This window comes from Gavia stellata, chromosome 5 (assembly GCF_030936135.1).
Source record: "Gavia stellata isolate bGavSte3 chromosome 5, bGavSte3.hap2, whole genome shotgun sequence".
NCBI lineage: Eukaryota > Metazoa > Chordata > Aves > Gaviiformes > Gaviidae > Gavia > Gavia stellata.
In genome coordinates this window covers 21,118,569-21,138,814 of record NC_082598.1, presented here as the reverse complement: position 1 = coordinate 21,138,814, position 20,246 = coordinate 21,118,569, and the positions used below count along the sequence as shown (strand labels likewise).

General features: G+C 37.1%; 1 protein-coding gene across 2 annotated transcripts in view; it reads right to left on the bottom strand.

Moving 5' to 3' along the window:
- TBC1D19 (TBC1 domain family member 19) overlaps positions 1 to 20,008 on the bottom strand; it is a 53,379-nt gene extending 33,371 nt beyond the window's left edge. Inside the window, exons 1-4 of one of the 2 annotated variants that reach the window (XM_059817757.1) lie at positions 19,904 to 20,008; positions 9,372 to 9,444; positions 8,553 to 8,598; positions 6,671 to 6,746 (exon numbers count right to left, since the gene is read on the bottom strand). In XM_059817757.1, the coding sequence (XP_059673740.1) occupies positions 6,671 to 6,746; positions 8,553 to 8,598; positions 9,372 to 9,444; positions 19,904 to 20,002 (294 nt within the window). In that variant the 5' untranslated portion in view covers positions 20,003 to 20,008. The remainder of the gene's footprint in view (positions 1 to 6,670; positions 6,747 to 8,552; positions 8,599 to 9,371; positions 9,445 to 19,903) is intronic. The other variant, XM_059817758.1, reaches the window with a different exon arrangement.
- Between the last annotated feature and the right edge of the window lie 238 nt (positions 20,009 to 20,246).

Genomic DNA, 20,246 nt, shown 5'->3' with positions numbered 1-20,246 from the left:
ATCTTGTCTATAATTGTTTCATTTTAGCTTCCATTTACAAGACCCTCTCATGACTTTTTTCATCGAACAAAATACCTCTCTTTCACCAGAAATTTCTTCTCACAATCCAGCCATGCCTTCACCTTCTCTTGCATAAACAAAACAGATCTGAGTATTAACTGTATTAACTGAATGTTTTCCAAATTGCAGTATTTTTTATAATAGCATAATATTTTAATTTAACTCATTATCATATTCAAATGCCTTCCAAATGCTGCAGTTACACAACACCATGCCACAAACTGGTTATTCTTTCACGGAGGAGTACTGTAGAGCATTTACAGTACCCTATTGTGCTGAGAAGTGGGGTTTTGTTGCCAGAAGAAATGAGAAGTGAGAGAACACGAAGACTACTACGCCATATAGGATAAGAAAGTAGAAACAAAGAGAGAATACAGAGGTGTTAGTAGCAGTTTAAAAAACAAAGTGAAATCATCAAGATCAAAATTAAAGGGGGGGAGGGAGGGAGAAAAGAAAAAGACCATGGATATGCCCCAAGATATAAAAGCTACAAAAGGAGCACAGAGGAGGCAGATGGCAGCTTTGTAAGACCGAGAACCAGCTTGTTCCAGGAGCGACTGAGGTCGATACTCTCGGTGTGACTGACAACTGCCAGACCAGACATTAATCCGCTTATTGTGTTGGGGATGCAACATGTTAGTAATAAATCACTTGTGGATACTAATAAACTGTGCCATAAATCAGCCTTCAAGATTCTGCCCAGTAAAAGATGCCCAAATAAAAGCAACCATGTCAAAACAAAAGTAAGTTACAGAGCCTCTCCAAGAAGACTTCTTCCCCTCTCCTCAGGACAGCTGAGTTACCTGCCGTGAGGAGAACGCAGTATCCTTGACTGAAATAAAAGCCAGAGGCAGAGTTCAGAAAGTCATTTCATTGATGAGAACAGTAAATTTTCCAAGATGATTCCTCTAATTTTATGAAGAAATTTAACACTAAGAAAACACCTTGCTGGGATTGCTATGGTTACAATGATAACCTTCGGTAAAATAGTTGAAACTGAGGAAGGCAGTACTACAATTTGGTAACAATTTCAAACATGTCTATTACATATCAGATTTATTTTACCTTGTAGCAAAGTCATTTATAAACTTTCACTGCAGTTAAATGAAACTGGATGGACAACAAATAAACTAAACAGAAATATGTCACAACTGCATAAACTAGCCAGGATTAGTTACAGCTTTTTCCACAACAATGAATCCTAAAATTCTTTTTTCTAGAAGACTAGTCAGAAACGTGGTTCTTTCAGAGTGTACCTAGTAAGACCTACTCTGCAGGTAGAATTCAAGGTGTCTGGACACAGATTTCATTTGGTACATTTTCTCTAATCAAAACCTGTAAATTCCAAAAAGAAGAGAAATATAGAAACAATGTTGGTACTGCTTTCGTTCTGATGCTCATGAAACTTTCATTTGGCCTCTGATAAGAAGTATAACTTAATTTAGGACACAAGAAACCAAATCAATACATGATCTAAAAGAGATCTGAATATCCCCTACTCCAACTACTGTAACAGGAAACAGAAATTCTTTTACGAATAATAAAAATGTTATCAAATTTCTTTTGACTTTAATACTTTTCAAAGAAAACATAATTTTTCTTTATCAACTATTCAAGCATTCAAGTCTATTTTCTCAAAGAGATTTAGAAACTAAGAAAGGTGATTTGACTATTGAAGGAAGACGTTTTAAGCAGAACTTCAGCAGTCAGAGCATTAGAATATATATTATTGTCATGTTAATTTTTTCAGAGTCCACCAGTCTGTTTCAAGAAAGAAAATTAATAATTTAGCTGGTTTTTGTCCTTTAGGGATTATTTAAGTCTTCTGGGAGAAATTAGGATACATAGGAACATCTCTGTTATACTTTAGAAAGTTCCTAGAACCCATGCTCCTATTGAAATCAACTGTAATGTTACTCTTACTTTAAACAGGAGTGGGGAGTGCTGTAGCTCATAACTACAAAACCTACAGGTCAGAATGCTTTTTTGATTCTGTGTCTGTATAGCATGTACAACATGGGGAATCTGGTCTTAGCTGGGAAAAAAACCTACCAGAATATCAATAGCAAATATGGCAATGTACTTCAAGGCAATTTTCTAATCAAGTCTGTCGTTTGCATATGGACTTTCTTCAAAATGCACGATTTGAAAATTAACAAAAGAGGAACATAGGAAAAATTAAGTACTGGGAGGAGAGGATTTGCTTTAGCAAAGCTCCACTTCAGTAAGATCTTCACAGATTTGGCTAGAAGCATGGAGGTAGAGAATCTAAGGAAGCAAGGGACAAACAGGTTAAAACACAGACAATGACGGTCTTCTATCTTCCCGGAATTCTGAAGTGCAGCCCCCCAGAGAACAATTTATCTTTTCACATCCCTGTATTTTTAGATAACCAGCTGATGCTACTCAAGTAGAACACACCAAATTACCCTTAAGATTTCCTGAAGTAGTACATCAGAATTCTCATTTTTGTGAATGCACTCCAGTACCCTAGTTTTGAGAACTGTCCTACCTTCAGGAAGGTATACTGTATTGCAAAAGATCACCCAGAGTTATGTTTCTGACTGCACAAATTTCAGATAAACCTATCATTTTTTTCATTGGAGAAAAATTTAGAAGTAATGGAACAAAACTTTAAAGAAGATCAAACAAAAATAAGTATTATTAATTCAAACAACATGGGTTCTCCAGAGCCAGTAGAGTATCTCAGCTTCCTTTGAAGACAGCTAATTAACTTAATGTTGACTCCCTCTGGAAAGCAACACCTCTCCCACTCCTATTGTGGAAAGCAGCTGCTGGAGTCAAGCAGACCTACTCCAACACAGAACTGGCTGCTCCTTTCCCATTTTCTTACTCCTTATGCTTTGTAACTGGACGATGGGGCATCATTTCTTATCCACCTATCTCCTCCTTAAGTTTAACATTCCTCCCAAACCCCTGAAACAAGCTCCTAGCTCACAGCTAAAACCAGGAAAAAGGACCTGCATCGATTAAAACATAGCAATGCAAATTTATGAATTATATATTATGGGACTATCATGGTAAGAGTTCCTGTTGAGATTTACAGTCTTTGGTTTGTTGTGAACTTTGTAAAATCTACATATGACACAATTAAAAGACAATTTCATGGGAGGTATCAGACTGTGGAAACACTTCCTAACATTTCTTTGGACTCAGCTTCTTATGCTTCTGTTTAACTCTTTTTGCTCTTATTTTTATGTTGTCCATTTCATTTCTTCATTGCTGTTTGCAGCAGACTTGTCCTAAATCTAGCAAAGGCTTTACCAGTGAACTCTGGGAAAAAAACAAACAGCTGAAGAGGTCTGTAATCATTTCACCTCATCAAAATGTAGACATGAAAATAGTCAATACAGCAGTTCAATGGATTTAGGAATGTTTCAACTCACATCAGTCTCTGCTAGGCAGGTAAAGCAAATTAGCAAAGTTCAAATTTTTAATCCTAGAATCTAGTGCTAACACTTTGTCTGCATTAAGATGCATAAGTTTCAAGCAATTATTCTGCTGTTTAACAAGGCGGGAAGAGGTGAGCTATATCCCCAAAATTGTAACCAGATCAAATAGCTCAGAAAACACCAGAGATGTGAAATAACCTGTTGTTTTAAAGAAAGGTCCTAAATATTACATCTGACATTTTTCAGGAAACAACAACAACAAAAAAAGGGACCTAATATTTCTCTGTGTAGGAAAGACCTAAACAATGACAGATTAAAGCAGCTGTACCCAATGATCTATCTCAACTCAAACACAGGGCCAGCTCTCCAGCACACATGATTAGAAAATATACATATGTTACATTAATATTTAAAGACATGTAAATATTAATGGCAGTACTTTTCCTACACTGGACAATACCACTACATGAATGATTTACAACATTACTATTCATTGCTGTTAATGCTCTATCCTTTCCTAGAAAGCTGTTTTTCTTTTGAGGTAGTGAAGAGAATACAGTACAAAAATTTCAGCCTGCAACCTAAGAATGAGAAAACAGAACCAATTTGAAGAGAAAAAGGGTTAATTATGAACATTTTAATATCTACTCTAAAAAAATATTAATATAGTTTTAATTACTGATTCAAAGTCATTACAATAACTGATATCAAAGTAAGATGCTTTTCAGAGAGTATTACCCTTCTTTCCAGAACTCTGAAGTACAGCAAAATTAATTAAGATAGAAAAGGATAAAGAAAATGTCAGCGAGCTCATAACAACAAAAACAGCATCTCAAACAGTGGCTGTGTATAATAAAAATAGAATGTGACTTATATGGAATACATTTTTTTACCAGGACAAACTTTGTTGATAGCACCAAAATACTCTTTTCCAACTGTTATGATGCTAAAAGACAAATAAGGTGAAAAAAATCTACCTACAAATAAAACAAAAACAGTCTTCTATCTTCAAAACATTAAGTAGATTTCTGATACCTAATGGGAATAAATTGGTAAGTTTCCACTTTTATTTCTCTCCCAAAAGGTATTAGCAACATATATATTTTCATTTTAGCTCTTTCCAAACATTTTAAACAAACAAACAAAATCATGGAAACACTGACTTTGCAAGCTTTTTACATTGCTTATTGCTCTTTAATCAAAAACAGTAACAAAATAAAACCTAGTTGTGATTCGACTGATCTGATCATGATTGTTTTCTTACGGACCTATTACCTACAGTGATAAACACATGTGCATCGTAAAAATCAAACGTTCACACGTACCTCAGTGGTTTTAGAAAATATAATGTTAAATCCGTAACTGTGTATTTATTACTATTTTGCAACTACCACCATTTATCAATATTTCTCTATGAACAGGCTTCATATGTCTTTATTGAAGAGTTGTATGTCAAGAAAGGATTTGAAAGAGAATCTATTGGTTTTGGCTGGGATAGAGTTAATTTTCTTCATAGTAGCTAGTATGGTGCTGTGTTTTGGATTTGTGACTAAAATGGTGCTGATAACACACCAATGTTTTAGCTATCGCTGAACAGTGCGTACATAGCATCAAGGCCTTTTCTGCTCCTCACACCACCCCACCAGCGAGTAGGCTGGAGGTACACAAGAAGTTGGGAAGGGACAGAGCTAGGACAGCTGACCCCAACTGACCAAAGGGATATTCCACACCATATGACATCATGCTCTGAATAAAAAAGCTGGGAAAAAGAAGGAGGAAGGGGGGACGTTTGGAGTTGCAGTGTTTGTCTTCCCAAGTAACCATTATGCATGATGAAGCCCTGCCTTCCTGGAGATGGCTAAATGAGTGCCTGCCTATGGGAAGTAGTGAATGAATTCCTATTTTGCTTTGCTGGCACGCGTAGCTTTTGCTTTACCTATTAAACTGTCTTTATCTGTCTTTATCACAAGTTTTCTCACTTTTGCCCTTCTGATTCTCTCCGCCATTCCGCTGGGGGGGAGTAAGCAAGTGGCTGAGCTGCCTACCAGGGTTAAACCACCCCAGAGGACATGGATGCATAATACTCTTTGAAATAGGGCTATGAAATTTTGAAACTAGTACAGACAGGACTTCTCCTACTCATTCCTGAACTATTAGAAAAACAGTCTTTTCCACATAGAGCTAAAAATATTGGTTAAGTACTGTATACACTTTTAATAATAATAACCAATGAAACTGGTTTAGACAAACATACACCTCTGTGGTTTTCGCTTTAGTAAACTGATAAGCATGATTATTTTCAGGCAGGAAATTGTGGCATTACATTTCACATCACAGAAGAAAAATTGTTTAATACGGCTTTTGTCCATAAATGCTAAAGACTGAAACCCAGGCCAGCAAGATAAGACTTACTGAAATACACAACAATTGAAAAAGTAACACAATTTGTTGAATACCTTGTAAAAGAATACTGCAATATATTTCTACGCACAGCTGAGTTAAATACAATTTTATCCTTACCTCAGATATTTTGGTTAGATCATATTCTGGAAGCATTTTTTTTTTTAAAACATTTTTTATGTGGCTTTTTAAAATTTATTTCAAATGGCATATATTGGTGAAAAAATAAAAGCAATGAAGCAAAAGCATTTTTTTCCTGACACCATTTAATTTTTTATAGTCCAATATCTCCTATTCTCCTTCAATATGACTTAAACTCCTTAGCTCTATACTTTTCATCTTCCTTTCCCATTTTTAAGTACTAAATATATTTCTTCTTCCTGAAGATCTCGCTACCTCTGCAGCCTGTTGTCTTTCATTGCCAAACTGCCTGCCAGTGTTTCTTCATAACAGTATTTTTGCAACCCTAAGTGAAATGACCTATAGCTACACTTTTTCTTCTTCCCAACAAAATCAAATTCTCTTCCTTGACATATTTTATATCGTCTCTATTCTACAATATTCACCTACCTGCCACTGTATCCTACTTCTTTCATGGTTGGAGAATTACTTGAGCATTTTTTGTATGTATATAAAACTACACATATACAACTTTATTATTAACTTTGATGCAATTACAAGTTTATGTTCTTCCTAAGCTATAAAACCTAGAAATTGTACAATAACATTATAGAGCATAAATCTCAAATAGTCTAATCAAAGATCTGATATGAACGGTAAAATTGATAACAACCAACCTGTGCTTTCCTCATATAAGCTAATGGTTCTTTCATATGCTCGGGAGGTGCTGCAGGATGACAGGGCGAAGGAAACCTTAAAGAAAGTATAGCACATTTTAAATGCTCAGATTTTTATTTTGCTTAACTAATCCTGCATTTATAAATCTAAACATAACTTCTTTCATGACAGCACTAGTAAAACCACTGTGTATGTTGATCAAGAACTAAAAATAAGCATTATTTTTAGAAATATTTCTTCCTCATCCTTTCCTATGGACACAAACAACATAAAGATATGTAAGTATTAATAACAATTCAACATGAGTTCTACTTATATTAAAAATAATACTTCCTCATAATTTCACATACTTGTAAAATAAAATCAAATAATTCTATGAACAAATCAGGTTATATTAGAAGTGTATCCTCTTCACATCATGTAATCTTTATGACTCCCTGGAACTTTTACTATCCAGGATACTATATTTTTTCAAGAGACAACAGATTTTTTGAAGGATTTCCTTTTAAAAATCAATAGTGAACATGTACATGTCCAAAGCAATTAGAACTTCGTGGTGTTGACCTAAGCAAAGTTGAATATCCATCCATTCATGAACTTCATTATGCCAAAATATAAAAGCTGGAACAAAGGTAAAAAAAAACAAACCAAAACACTAATTTGTCTTCCAGTGGTGCAGATTCTCTCCAATAAGTTATTGCCAAACATTTAATCCAGCTTAATTTTAACTGTCTCAAATGCCTTTCAGGAAGCAAAATTTACACAAAGATTCTCTTAGAGTTAGCCTGAATTTTCATTTGTTTATATGTATTCAATCAGTTCCTATCATATGATTTTGGGAAACCCTGTCCAAATCTCTTCCCATTTTTAACTGGTGAGGTCATTGTTGTACTTGTTGCTAATTCGTTCTGGACAACTCTGCGCCTATGTGTAAAATGGAATCAATACTAACAGATTTCAGCAATGCTGTTTCTTGGCTTTTCCATAATGCTCATGAAATGATGGTATTCTTAGTTAATTTCAATTTTCCACGCTAATTTCATTATTGTTTGCAGCTTATTTGCGTGAACCCAAAGAAAGCATAAGCATTAGTCCAAAAGACTAAGGTAAATATTTTTAGCTTGAAAGATGAGATGAAGATGAATCCTTCCTAACAGATACATTTACAAGTATTTTGCTGAATCGAGTCCCTCGTACTACTAAGACACATTGTTCAAAACTGTTAACTCTAATAAGCTTACTTAAATTAGCACAAATAGATTTGCATATATGTTTCTTATTATACAGTTGCATTTATGGTTATACTTGTTATGAAATTCACGCTTCCACCTTGCCAGCATGTAAAGGCAACTTATGCTTCCCAGAAGTCTAATCCAAAGTTCACTGAACAATAATAAAAAGGGAATTTCACAAATTTCAGTGTGTTTATAACCATGTCGCAAGCATGATAAGCACTGATCTGGTAAGTCTAGAGATCCAATATCTTAAAATATTTTTTTTAATAATTAATACAACAAATATGTGCAATGCAATAAACATCTGAAAATATTTAAAATTAATTTGCAGGAACTACCTCAGCTACACAACAATTATATTATGACTGTTGGTACCTTTGGAAGTAAAACAACAAAGAAATTACTGAAGTAACTAAAAAATGTGGTGATACTTGTTTCACTCATTCTTTAAAAGGTACTTGAGTCCAATATTTTCACTAGGATGAAAAAGAAATAATGGCACTTTAAAAACAGAAATTAAGCAGGCACCCTTGGTACGACAGATCTTGCAGATAACAGTAACACATCCTACACCTATATATACAAATGAATCAAAAGTAAATCATATGAGTAGAACTTATTAAATAAAAATACTAAATAAACTCACACATTGAGTTCACTATAAACAGCATTCTGAAGCTTCTTTTCCCAACCTGTTAAAATTAAAAAAAAAAAAATCCAGAAGACAAATTTAGGAATTAATACTAATGGAACATGAATCAGAGGTTGCTTTAGAGTGACTACAGTTTTCTGACCTGTCTCAATTCACGTCTACCCACCAGACAGACAGGAAGAGATGAAGAAACCTTAACCTAGTTAAGGTAGGAAAAACTGCAAGTTGAGACCTATATAAAGGTGGAATAGCCTTTATTTCCATCGACTGCTCAAATAATTACAAAGCAGTTTTGGTTAAATAATGATATACTATTTTTTCAATGCAATCATATTATTAAAACAACTATAAATATTAATAGACACAGCTTTCCTGATTATTTTAAATCTTACATCACTTATCATCAAATCTTCACATTATAGTTACATAGCCTACAACTTCAAATGGAAACTGAAAATTTAACTAACGGTAAAATTTTCAAGAGTACCTCCATGAATGCTAATTTCCATTTTCAGAAGTGACTGAACTCTTGTATCATTCAGAATTTTCAAAAAAATTACTAGTATCTTATAAAATTATAAAGTCACTTCTTTGCATAGCACATTTTTCAAAATCCTGCTGGAATCCAAGAACTTTTCCCTTTTAAATTTTCTCTATCTCGTTTAATTATCTGGAATCACTGAATGCCTGCTTCTGGCTACTGTCAGCAACAAGATACTAAGCTGCACAAACTACTGTTTTCATCATGTATGTTATATATATTCTTACATAGTTCTATACTACCCACAAATGTATCAATGAAGTATTACAAACCTGACGTCTTCAGAAAATCCTTGATATCTTCTTTTAGTGATTCCAGTTTAATTTCTGGTTTGTGTAGACTAACCTAATATGAAAAATAAATAAATAAGCATTAAACAAGCACTAAAAAGAAAGTAAATTATGTATTTTAAGTTATGAAACAAGAAACATACATGCTTAAGGTTACACACAAAGCAAACTGCTTCCTACTAAATTGACAATAGTAATTGCAGCCAAAAAAAATCAGCCAACTTTTTCCTCACTCGATGTCTTTGCTTTTACATCAGTGCTAAAAGCTGTATATGGGGAAGGGGAGACAAGGGAGAGGGAGACATATTACACTTAATATTCTGAACAAGTACCCCACATACTTAACACAAATGCTAGACACTACATATTGAAGGATTGGTCATAAGGCACACAGGTAAATAACTAGAAGCCACTCACTGTATTCTACATGAAAGACTCAAACTGAAAATGTTCCATAACTTCTCACTTAGCCTTCCACAGTTCACCTCTTTCAGATAAGAAATGCCATCTTCAAACTTCAAATAAAAACTGTTGACCGAACATTCCCCACTGCAGCTGTAACTACCAGGTATATACAACCTCTTGTAATGAAATGCTCTCAACACAGACAATTAGGCACCAACCAGTTTTACAACCGTACCATGACTCTACCACGCAGGTGTTGCTGCAGATTTTTCAACAACAGCAGGAGCAACTGCTATAGCATCTCCTTCTTCTTCTACAGCTAGAGCAAGAGAAGAAAACAAATAGACCACAAATGTCCAAAAGGACAACAACCAGAACTCAGGAGTTTCTGTGAAGTAACTTCTACTACATATTTTCCTAAAGATGGAGTGTGGCAGTAGCTGATTAACACCAGAGGATAAAGCTAGAGGTTTAGGAAAGAATAGCACCCGTGGCTGCTAACTCAAAAATAACTGTAAGATCTGTGTGCAACTTACTCCACTGCCATGACAGCTCAAGGCATATATTAGAAGCATATGGCCACACCACCTACCTAGAAACACGAGATATCTCTTACCAAAAGCTACTCAGCAATATGCTGTAGGCATATCAGCTGCTGATTCTATATCACCAGCTTACACTGTTTGCCAGCTCTAACAGCACTGTTGACAGCATGGCATGCTTTAGGTCCATCACGCAAAACTAACAAACTCCACAATCCTATCATTTGCCTTACAGTTTATATACAGAAAAAGGTATTTGCAGTGCTGCACAGCTTGCTGGAAAAGTTGGTCTAGAGGAATTCACAATGCAGAATTTTAAGGAAATCTTTCCTTTTTCCCTAGTTGAAAGGAGGAATGGCCAATAATGCAGAGACTGACAGCATCAGCATTTCTGCTCTTATTTTAATTCACCTGGCCGTTACAGGTAAGGAAGGCTTTTATATTTGGTTTATCGACTGCAATAGCAAAGAGACTGTAAGCATGCTTTCTGAGAAAGAAAGGTGATCATAAGCACAAGCCATAAGGTGTGGTGAGTTGCACAACTCTTATGTCAAATGACAAACACACATTCTGTTCAGCACAATGGTAAAGGCAGGCAAAGGATCATCGCTAAAGGCAGGATTTTCATGGGAGTTCTTGGGCAGCTCACAAAATACCCTTTTAAGCAACAGCCTCAAGGAATATCTTATGAAGGATTCCTTCTAAACCTACTTTGATGGAAAGTCCTGTGTCCGTTTTGGACTTATGTATGTCAGAGTGAGTCTAATTTTTTTCTGCTGCAAGGCAGTGGTTTTGTACCTCTCCTGTATGAATTTTAAATGAAGTAACATGCACCAAACTGGGTAGATTGTGCCTTGCTGTTGCTCAGAAGTTGTTGCGCACACTTTTGTAAACGTCCAACTTTGTCTTCTGGGTTAAATATGGCCAATTTTAATCCCAAGGTCCACGCAGTATTTATCTGTGGGGCCTGATACACATGCTTCAAAATCCTTTCTAGATATGCAAAAAACCCTCACAGATACAAGTCATTGACAGATGAAGAATCACAACAAAAAAGAGCTTTACAATCTACTAAAAAGTGGGTTAATTGTCTTGACACTGTAAACAGGGCAAGAAGTGACAAAATTGCAATCAGGAGAATAGTATTTTAATTCTCTGCTGTTCACACATATGTAAAATGTGTGAGCTTTTGGCTCATTAAGGAAGGTCTGACACTCATATTGATGATCTTTTTTTTTTTTTTTTGGTGGTTTCCTGGAAATTGATACGGCATATTGCATTAGACAAGATAAAGGAGTTCATTCCACACAGACAACTTCCTATTTTCCCTGTCAGCCCAAAAGATACAACAGAGGACTTTCTTGTAAACTGCTGTTCCCAACAGAGCTTATTCCCCAGCTGCAGAACAAAAAAACAGTGACTCTTTTGTATGCAGCAGGGTGGCAGTCCAAAAGGAAGCAGGACAGCACTTCGAGGAAAACTTTCTCCAAGGATTACATTAGTGCATCTCCACCAGTTACCTTCATCTCTTCACGCCCATTTATTCAGTCAAGTTCTATGTCACTATTCCTAGCCCTGCTGCAGCAAATATTCCTATGCTAATCTTTAATTTATCAAAACTTCTATTTTTAGCCTATTTCCTGTGTCCTTTTCCTTCTCTTGACTGCAAAATGCCCTACTGAGACAAATTTTTATATAAGAAACATGAAAATTCTCCCCCAAATTATGGGTGCACTTCTGTCCCCACTCGTGTCATTTCGGGATGCAATTGCCAAAGCCTCCTCCCATTTCCACTTTTCCTTTTGTTTACTTCTGGATTATGATCGATAGAGTCCTACAGTGCTACGCAGAGCTACAGAGCCACAGAAACTGTTGCTGTTACAGACTCATTGCATACTGGATTGCTGATCAGTTTTAAAATCAGAAATTGGATACGTGAAAGGTAAGAATCTGGCAGGCAGTCCGGCTGGCGGCTGCAGCCAGTTCTAACACAGAACAATGTACTCTAGCTCTGTGTAATATAACCAAAGAAGAAAATACTTATTTCGGTAGGTGAAAGGAAATCCCTTCAGAATTGCTTTGCCGTAACTTAACAGAACGGTACCTCTTTGGAATTTACACGGATGTTTATGGGCACTAAATTGAGGAGTCAAGGAGACTTAGCAGAGCTGATGTTCCAGAATTACTATACCGGGTCTCCCACAAACTTTTATTTTGCCTTTGGACTAACCGGTCTAACTTACTTCTGTGTTGCACTATGTTGCAAAAAACAGGTAGGTATTTTGGTAGGGTTTGTTTGTTGTAAACTGCTTGATACAATGTACTGCCTAAGTATCATTTGCATTTTCATCCCCTATGGTTTTTTGGTAGAATGAAAAACATATTGACAAAATTTTATTTATACACAAAGCATTACTACGATTTACACTGATAAAAATGCCTTGCTAAGGTTTATTGGGAAAAAGCCACCTTGATGAAATTTGTACTGATGAACTGATTTCCTGCATAATCAAAATGCAGCATATACCCAGGTAGAACTACAGACTCTCCAACTTCAATACACACATCTTGATGAAGAAGTATCTTCCTTTTTAAAAAAAAAAATCTGGTGCTATCAGAAGGCTACCACAAACAGGGTAAAGGAGAGTGAGCAACATCAGGGAACAACCCATGAAGGCAAAGAGAGATAGCCAGACCAGGGAAGAAATCACGCTATTCAGAGGCTCAGTCAGGCCAAGACAGACTCATGAAAGGAGACAGGTATGAATGCAGCGTAATTCAGCAAGTAATAACAAATGATTTTTATTAAAAGTTAATGCCTAGTAGTTTCTCTTCCAATATAACTGGCATTGTGCATATTCTTATGGATAGGGCACCAGGGTTCAGGCGTTGGGTGTCCACGTTTAACTACAGTCTTGGTCAGCTTCTTGCAAATCAAGAAGCAGCCAGCTGTTAGACATTCCTTCATAAAACAAGCTATCACTACAGCATTTGTTGACACCCTCTTGTCCTTCATCTGTACAGAAGAGAAAGGATAATTTTGGGACTTTAAAAATGTTGCCAAACCTTCTGAAAGGCAGTTAAGGTACCACTAGCAATCCTTTGTGTTTATGTTCTCTGCACATCTTCTTTACCTTTGATTTTGGTAAGGTATCCTGCTGAGATCTGGGCAGTCACCATCATAAGTGCTACTCTAAATGGATTACACTTTCTGCACTTGGATGCCAAGACAGAATAAAATCCAGACACCATTGATCTGGCTGAAAGCAAGCAAAAAGATAGCACAGAGCTAGTTGGAAAAAGTTGGCAGGTGTAGTAAATTGATTCATAGAACAAGTGAACACAAAGAGACAAATCTATTTGCAAATTAGCATCTAAATTTGGAAATGGCATTCAGTCACCATGACTGGAGCAACATTGATCATGCAAGAGGACAGATGAGCCACCAAGGCACAGCACTCTAAGAAGTACAGGAAAATACGTAGAGGACCAGCAACATACTACAAAGGGGAGGCTTGACAGAACAAAGTGTTCCAGCATAACTCCAGGGTTAAACTATTTCTTTTCTCAACAAGAATAAACACTGCAGAGAAGTGATCCAACTATACTGAAATGTGGAACTACATCGGATGAACACATATTTTTATCCTGCCACAAACAGTTCTGCAAATAACTTTACACAATCTAAATATTTTTGCAGACCATCCACCATTCATTTATCCTCAAAGCCTTTTTGTTTTAGACAAGTATGTACACTCTCAGAGCAGTTATTACTGTTCATTATTATTTTGCACAAGTGCACTATGTTTTTAGCTTTTATTGCTATTATTTCCCAAATTACAATAAACGACACTACCCCAAATATAGTTCAACTTTAGCAGAAGTAAATTCAATGAAAGCTAATAAATATTCACCTTTTCTCAGATACTCCATTCTGCCATAACTAGATTTTATCAGGATCAAGCAGACTTGTTAAAAACCACTTCAAGTATACCCACAACAATTTCAATGTAAACACCCTCTAAACACTTAAAATCCTACAAATTTAAGGGAGTGATTTTGGTTTATACATTTCTGTAACAGAAAGAGGAATCATTCTCAGCATAACTAAACAAATTTCATTAAGTATAAAACTCTGATTACATTGACAACTTTTGAACCCTTGTACAATTCTACAGTAATTACACTAAGGGAAAAAGTATACAAGTAAAAATAACCTAGCAGTTGAAACAGAGAGCTTCAATTAGCCTCATACAGGAATAAACAGCTTCAAATGTTATGCTCTCCCACAAGATATGCAGGATACATTTTTAACAATGTAATTTTGTTGTTTTAATAAATTTTCTAAGTTTTATTTGAATATAAAATTAGTGCTGCAAATAAAATACACACAGACAAGGTAAAACATATAATCTACATTACTAAAAAAAATATCTGCGAACCAAGCTTGCATTGCTTCTGAACTCCATAATCTGTTCAACGTATTCACAACTGCATTCGATTTAAAATTCACTGCACTGCAAATGTTACTACTGAACCATTTAAACCAAAGTACAAACTCTATCAGGAGGGGACAGTAAGCCCTTTGTTAAATACAATGCACGAAAAGGAATAATTAATTATCTATGATGACTCATGAGCCTACGTTTATTTGCTAAGTTTTATTAAATAAATGCTACATTTCATAGAAACATTCTCCTCTGTAATTTGATATTTTACTTAAGTAGGGATCAGTATAAGTTTCTTTTTTTTAAACTGTTGCAGAAAAATGTCATGAAAATAATGTCCTCAGATTTCTTGCAGACCATTCACTCTGCATAAATTATTCTGTTTATCTGTACTCCCTCTAGAAGCACACAGTCGGGCAATACCCCAGCTGCAACGTTCCTAGTGCTCCCAAAGCAAGCTCCTCTCCTTCTTTGACCCATTTAAAGTCTTGTGAAGACCCTTACCTCTCACTTTGATTAATACTTTCTTTAAACCTTTCTGGTACTAGTCACTGGTGTGTTCAAAGGGTCCTCTCCTCTGGACAATCATTCTGATCATGACATATCCTAGCATATCTCCTCTCCACACCTTGTTCATACCTTCAAGTACCTCCTAAAATCTTTTCTCACTCCCAAACTTAATACTCAATTGTCAGAGTGGGATGGGCTGTCAGGGGTGATTCTTACACTCAGGTTACCACTTTTAGCCTACTCTGACAGCCATTATCCTGTTTTTCTAAAAGTTCTCCTTCAAGTTGTCCCACCACAGACACACCTACAAGAAATAAATCTGAGAAAATCTACACGGAAAATGCCCGGAGGCATTGCTTGTGTTGCGAGTCTTTCTTATTCAATTTAAAATATAATTTAGAACCTTTATCTTTCACTTTATTTCCACCTCCTGTTTTAGAAAGGTTCTTTAGGAATAAGCTACTGTATCTTTTGTTTGGTTGGGGTGTGTGTGTGTGTGTGTGTGTTTGTTTTGGTTTTAAACTTTACTTGTTATTTGCCTCTGGCCACTAGAGGTTCCAGGCAACGCAGAGTCAGACTGATTTCTATTAGAGGTTTGTGGAGGACAGAAATTAAGATTGATTAATCAATCATCTTAATCAATTAATAAAGCCTGGCTTCCTTCAAACATGATGAAAAACAAAGTTTCTGAGTTGTCTGCAAATGAAAATGTGTTAAAAAGCAATTTTTTCACATCTCTGAACTGTTCCATTTTTATTGTCAGTTCACTGACAAAGCTTTTCTCTAAAACAAAATTTTAGCAAGAGTTCACCAAAAAATTTGTTTTCAAACTGCATTTTGTGATTGAAGATGTCCATGTCTCAGTTTTTCTAACCACCTCTAATTTTTACCTTAAAAACATTCACATTTCAGAAAGGGAAGAGAAAAATTAAAACAAAAGTGAACAATTTTGGTTACAAACTCACAGTGAAAGTTGTGCCTGGGCATGTGAGATCCGACTTCTCCTCTGATACCCCACTAATCGCAGCAGCAATTCTACCTGTTGAAAAGCTACTATCTAATATTTTGGCTCTTGGTAACTGTTACTCTTTCCTTTTCAAACACACTACAAAATATGCTCAGAAGAAATTCCAAAGCAAATGACAGGCACATTGACACTCTTTCCTGCATTAACATCTTTCTATTAACTGCAGGCACATTATCAATATACCAAAGTGCAACCTACAAAATCAACCTAACCTTTATTTTCCAAATTGTCACTAACAAGCATATGACCCTACCTCTACTTCAGTCCTCGGGACAAAAATGTGATTACCTTGGTATCTGCAAAGCTAAAGCTGAGACAGCAAATCACCTCGTGCCCATGCCAAACTTATTTGAAAGAGATTGTGTATTGCAGTCCTTGACACTAGCTCAGGCTCCCAGTGACAGTCAAGCATAGTGCTGGTGTGACAGTTCATAACCACAGGGCTACTCTGTCAACTCTTACAAATAATGTCAGGATATTGTGTTTTCCCCAAAATTCTATGAACTGGTGAAAGAAACTGTTCATTTTGAGCTCTCCTTCCTAGACATTAAAAGAAGAGATAAATTTACGAAACAGAGGTTTTATTAATAGTTAAAATACAGGGTTTGAGACTACATGACCTCTCAAAAATTTCAGGCAATATTATAATGGACCTTATGATCCATTTCTGACTCTCATGTTTTCAGAGACAGTAAATATTTTTGAGGAAGGAGTATCAGCAACGTCAGTTTCTACACTGACAGATAAACAGCAATCTTTGTAAAGGTAAAATATAACTGTAGTATAAATATCCAAAACAATAAGTAAGTTTTATTCTGATGCATTGCCTCAACAGATTTCTCAAAATACAGTATGCTTCCCAAAGAATAGCTTAAAAATCATGTAAAAAGGGACCACCTATAGATCAACATTGCAATCAGTGCAGACTAAGCATTGTTCAGAAACTGACTGTTAACCAGCGGACAAAAAACCCACCATGTCCTTTCAATAGACTGAAGTTCAGGTGTGATGCATAGCAATAGCAAAGATTCCATATTTGATGATGCAGCTACAGAAATACCCCATGTAACGGAAGGGAAATCAAGCATTAATTTAATAAAGAGAGTAGCAAAATTCAGAAACCTTCAGAATTCTGTACAGCTGCTAAGGGATGGAGCAAAGATAAGGAACTCACTGATAGGGCCTTTGCAACTGCATAGTATAGCAATAATATGACTATACAAGTATTATAAATAAAACAAGTCTATACTGTACATTAAAGAACATAAATGCATGCAAGGTCAATAAAAAAAATTCAAGATCAAGGAGAACACACAGATTCCTGACAAACAGGGTGTACATTTGGCCCTATTAATTTAAACTACAACCTCCAAAAGATAACTCTCTACATTGAGAAATCCTCTAGTTGATGTATCTAAAAACTTTCCAGTCTTTCAGATCACTACACTGAACTATAGTTCTGATTTAATCTCCTATTACAAACTCTTCAAACACCTACTCTAAGAATCAACCTGAATATTTGTTGCCCTGTTTATTTTCTTTTCCCTTAGCCTTCATATGACTGGAATAATATTCTGACCTATATATACATGTTTTTTTTCTTCTCCAAGAAATTCGTAAAATAGTGTTCTGCAAAGCTATCATGACAGATTTGCTGGTGGCCATTACACCGTGTTTTGTTTATTTTATAGGTTACCTCTATGCTTTGATTATGCAGAGTTTCTGCTTGTATTGAGCAAACTGATATGCTATAGAGTCAGGGAGGGATTTAGGCATTTAACTACCCTTTCAGACATCAAACACCACCACAAAAGGGTACTGTTAAGGTCCTTAGAGCATCCACCTGTACAAAATGGCTGTACTATCCACCAGCAGCATTTAAATACCCTGCCAAGTCCTGACGACACCAAGCTTCCTTGTGTTTCAAAACAAAAGATGCGAAGTATCAAATGACTGCAAAATCAGGCCTCACAGGAGACAGAGAGAAAAGACTGAATGCAGAGGTGAGTACATACACATTTTATTATAATCCGTAACAGAGTTGTTAAAAGAGAGTCCTGTTCTGAAATGCCATCACTGCCTTTATTGAGGACAAGGTCTTGCATTTCACAGAAGCACAGAATCATTAAGGTTGGAAAAGACCTGTAAGATCATCAAGTCCAACCATGAACCCAACACCACCATGCCCACTAATCCATGTCCCACAATGCCACATCCACACGTTCGTTCCTTGAACACCTCCAGTGAGGGTGATTCCACCACCTCCCTGGGCAGCCTGTTCCAGTGCTTCACCACTCTCTCAGTAAAGAATTTTTTCCTAATATCCAGCCTAAACCTCCCCTGGCGCAACTTGAGGCCATTTCCTCTCATCCTGTCACTAGTCACTTGGGAGAAGAGACCAACACCCACCTCTCTGCAACCCCCTTCATTGTAGAGAGCGATAAGGTCTCCCCTCAGCCTCCTCTTCTGCAGACTGAACAACCCCAGCTCCCTCAGCTGCTCCTTACAAGACTTGTGCTCCATTTGACTCTCCACACCTCATGTCAGGCTACCTACTTGCGATGCTGAATTCCCCAACACTTAGTGGAACCCAACGTCTATACTATTCTATAATTCCAGCCCCCTTCAAGTCATGCACATTCGCTTACTCACATATTTAGAGAGCAGTCAGTCCATAAGAGCAAAGCAGACATACATTTTAAAAAGCATTTAAAGACCAAATCAGCAAATTTAAAAATAAAACAAAAGAAAAAAAACCAGAAAAGGCATGCAGTGCTGTCACTTGCTATGGAAATCTTTAGGGATATTAAGAGAAGAAAATCATGTTTCATTTAAAAACCTAACAAAACTAAAGCAGATAATGGATATTCTATCCTAAAAAAATCTGTCCAATTTTAAGCACTGTTTGGAAAAAAAAAAAAAAAAAAACCCAAGATTTTATACAACCCAACCCAAAATATTTCAGTAAGGCACAATAATCATTATAGCACCACTTCTATGTTACTATGGTCATGAACATTGACACAATTTGAAACTGAAACATCCTAAATGAAGTTCACCCAAAATACAAAAATCCGGTTTTAAGTGCAGTTAAGTTACTAAACATAAAAAAGCAACTGCTCTCCCAGCTACGAAAACGTACTTTCATGTGCGTTTTTAATTTATTTTCACTTCCTTTCACCAAATCCTCATTTTCTCACTTTGGAGGAGGAAGGGGGGGGGGGGCGGGGGGGGGGGGATGATGATATTTAAAGCTTTAAAAATTACAGCTTAAAAGACAGACAAAGCGATTCATTTTCGGAAGTATTTGAAGCAGTGCGATTTCAAGAGGATAGTCTTCATATTCACTGCGAAATCCCTTAGTCCCAGGGGGTGAAACTATAAATACAGCTCTAGAAACCAGCCAGCCCGCTCCCCAGCCCCATCGAGGAGGGAGGGAGAGGAGGCCCCGGGCCCCTTGCCCCGGCGGAGGCCGCACGGGCTGGGCCGGGCCGGGCCGGGGGCGGCCGGGAACAAAGCGCCGGGGACGCGGAGCGGGAAAGGGTGGCGGGCCTGTGGGCACAGCGCCAGGTCGGGGCTCACCCGGGCCTGTCGCTCCAGCTGGGAGTGGAGGCTGGAGCCCTTCAGCCGCTGCACGATCCGCGCTATGGTGAGGGAGAGCCCGCTGTCCGGGTCCAGCATCGCGGCGCTGCGCTCCTGCCCGCGAGAGGGTTCCTGCACCGGACCGCTCTAGCCGCCGCACCCCGCCTCGTTAACCGGCGTTACCAGGCAACTGCGGGAGCGGGGGCGGTCCTCCGCGGCGGCGTCCGGCTGGAAAGCGACGCCTCACAGAAGAGTTCCCCACCGCCCACCGTGACTGGAGCGGGACAGCGTGCCCTCCGCGGGCCGGTGTGGCGCCGACCCCCGCGGAGGTCAGCCCAGGAGG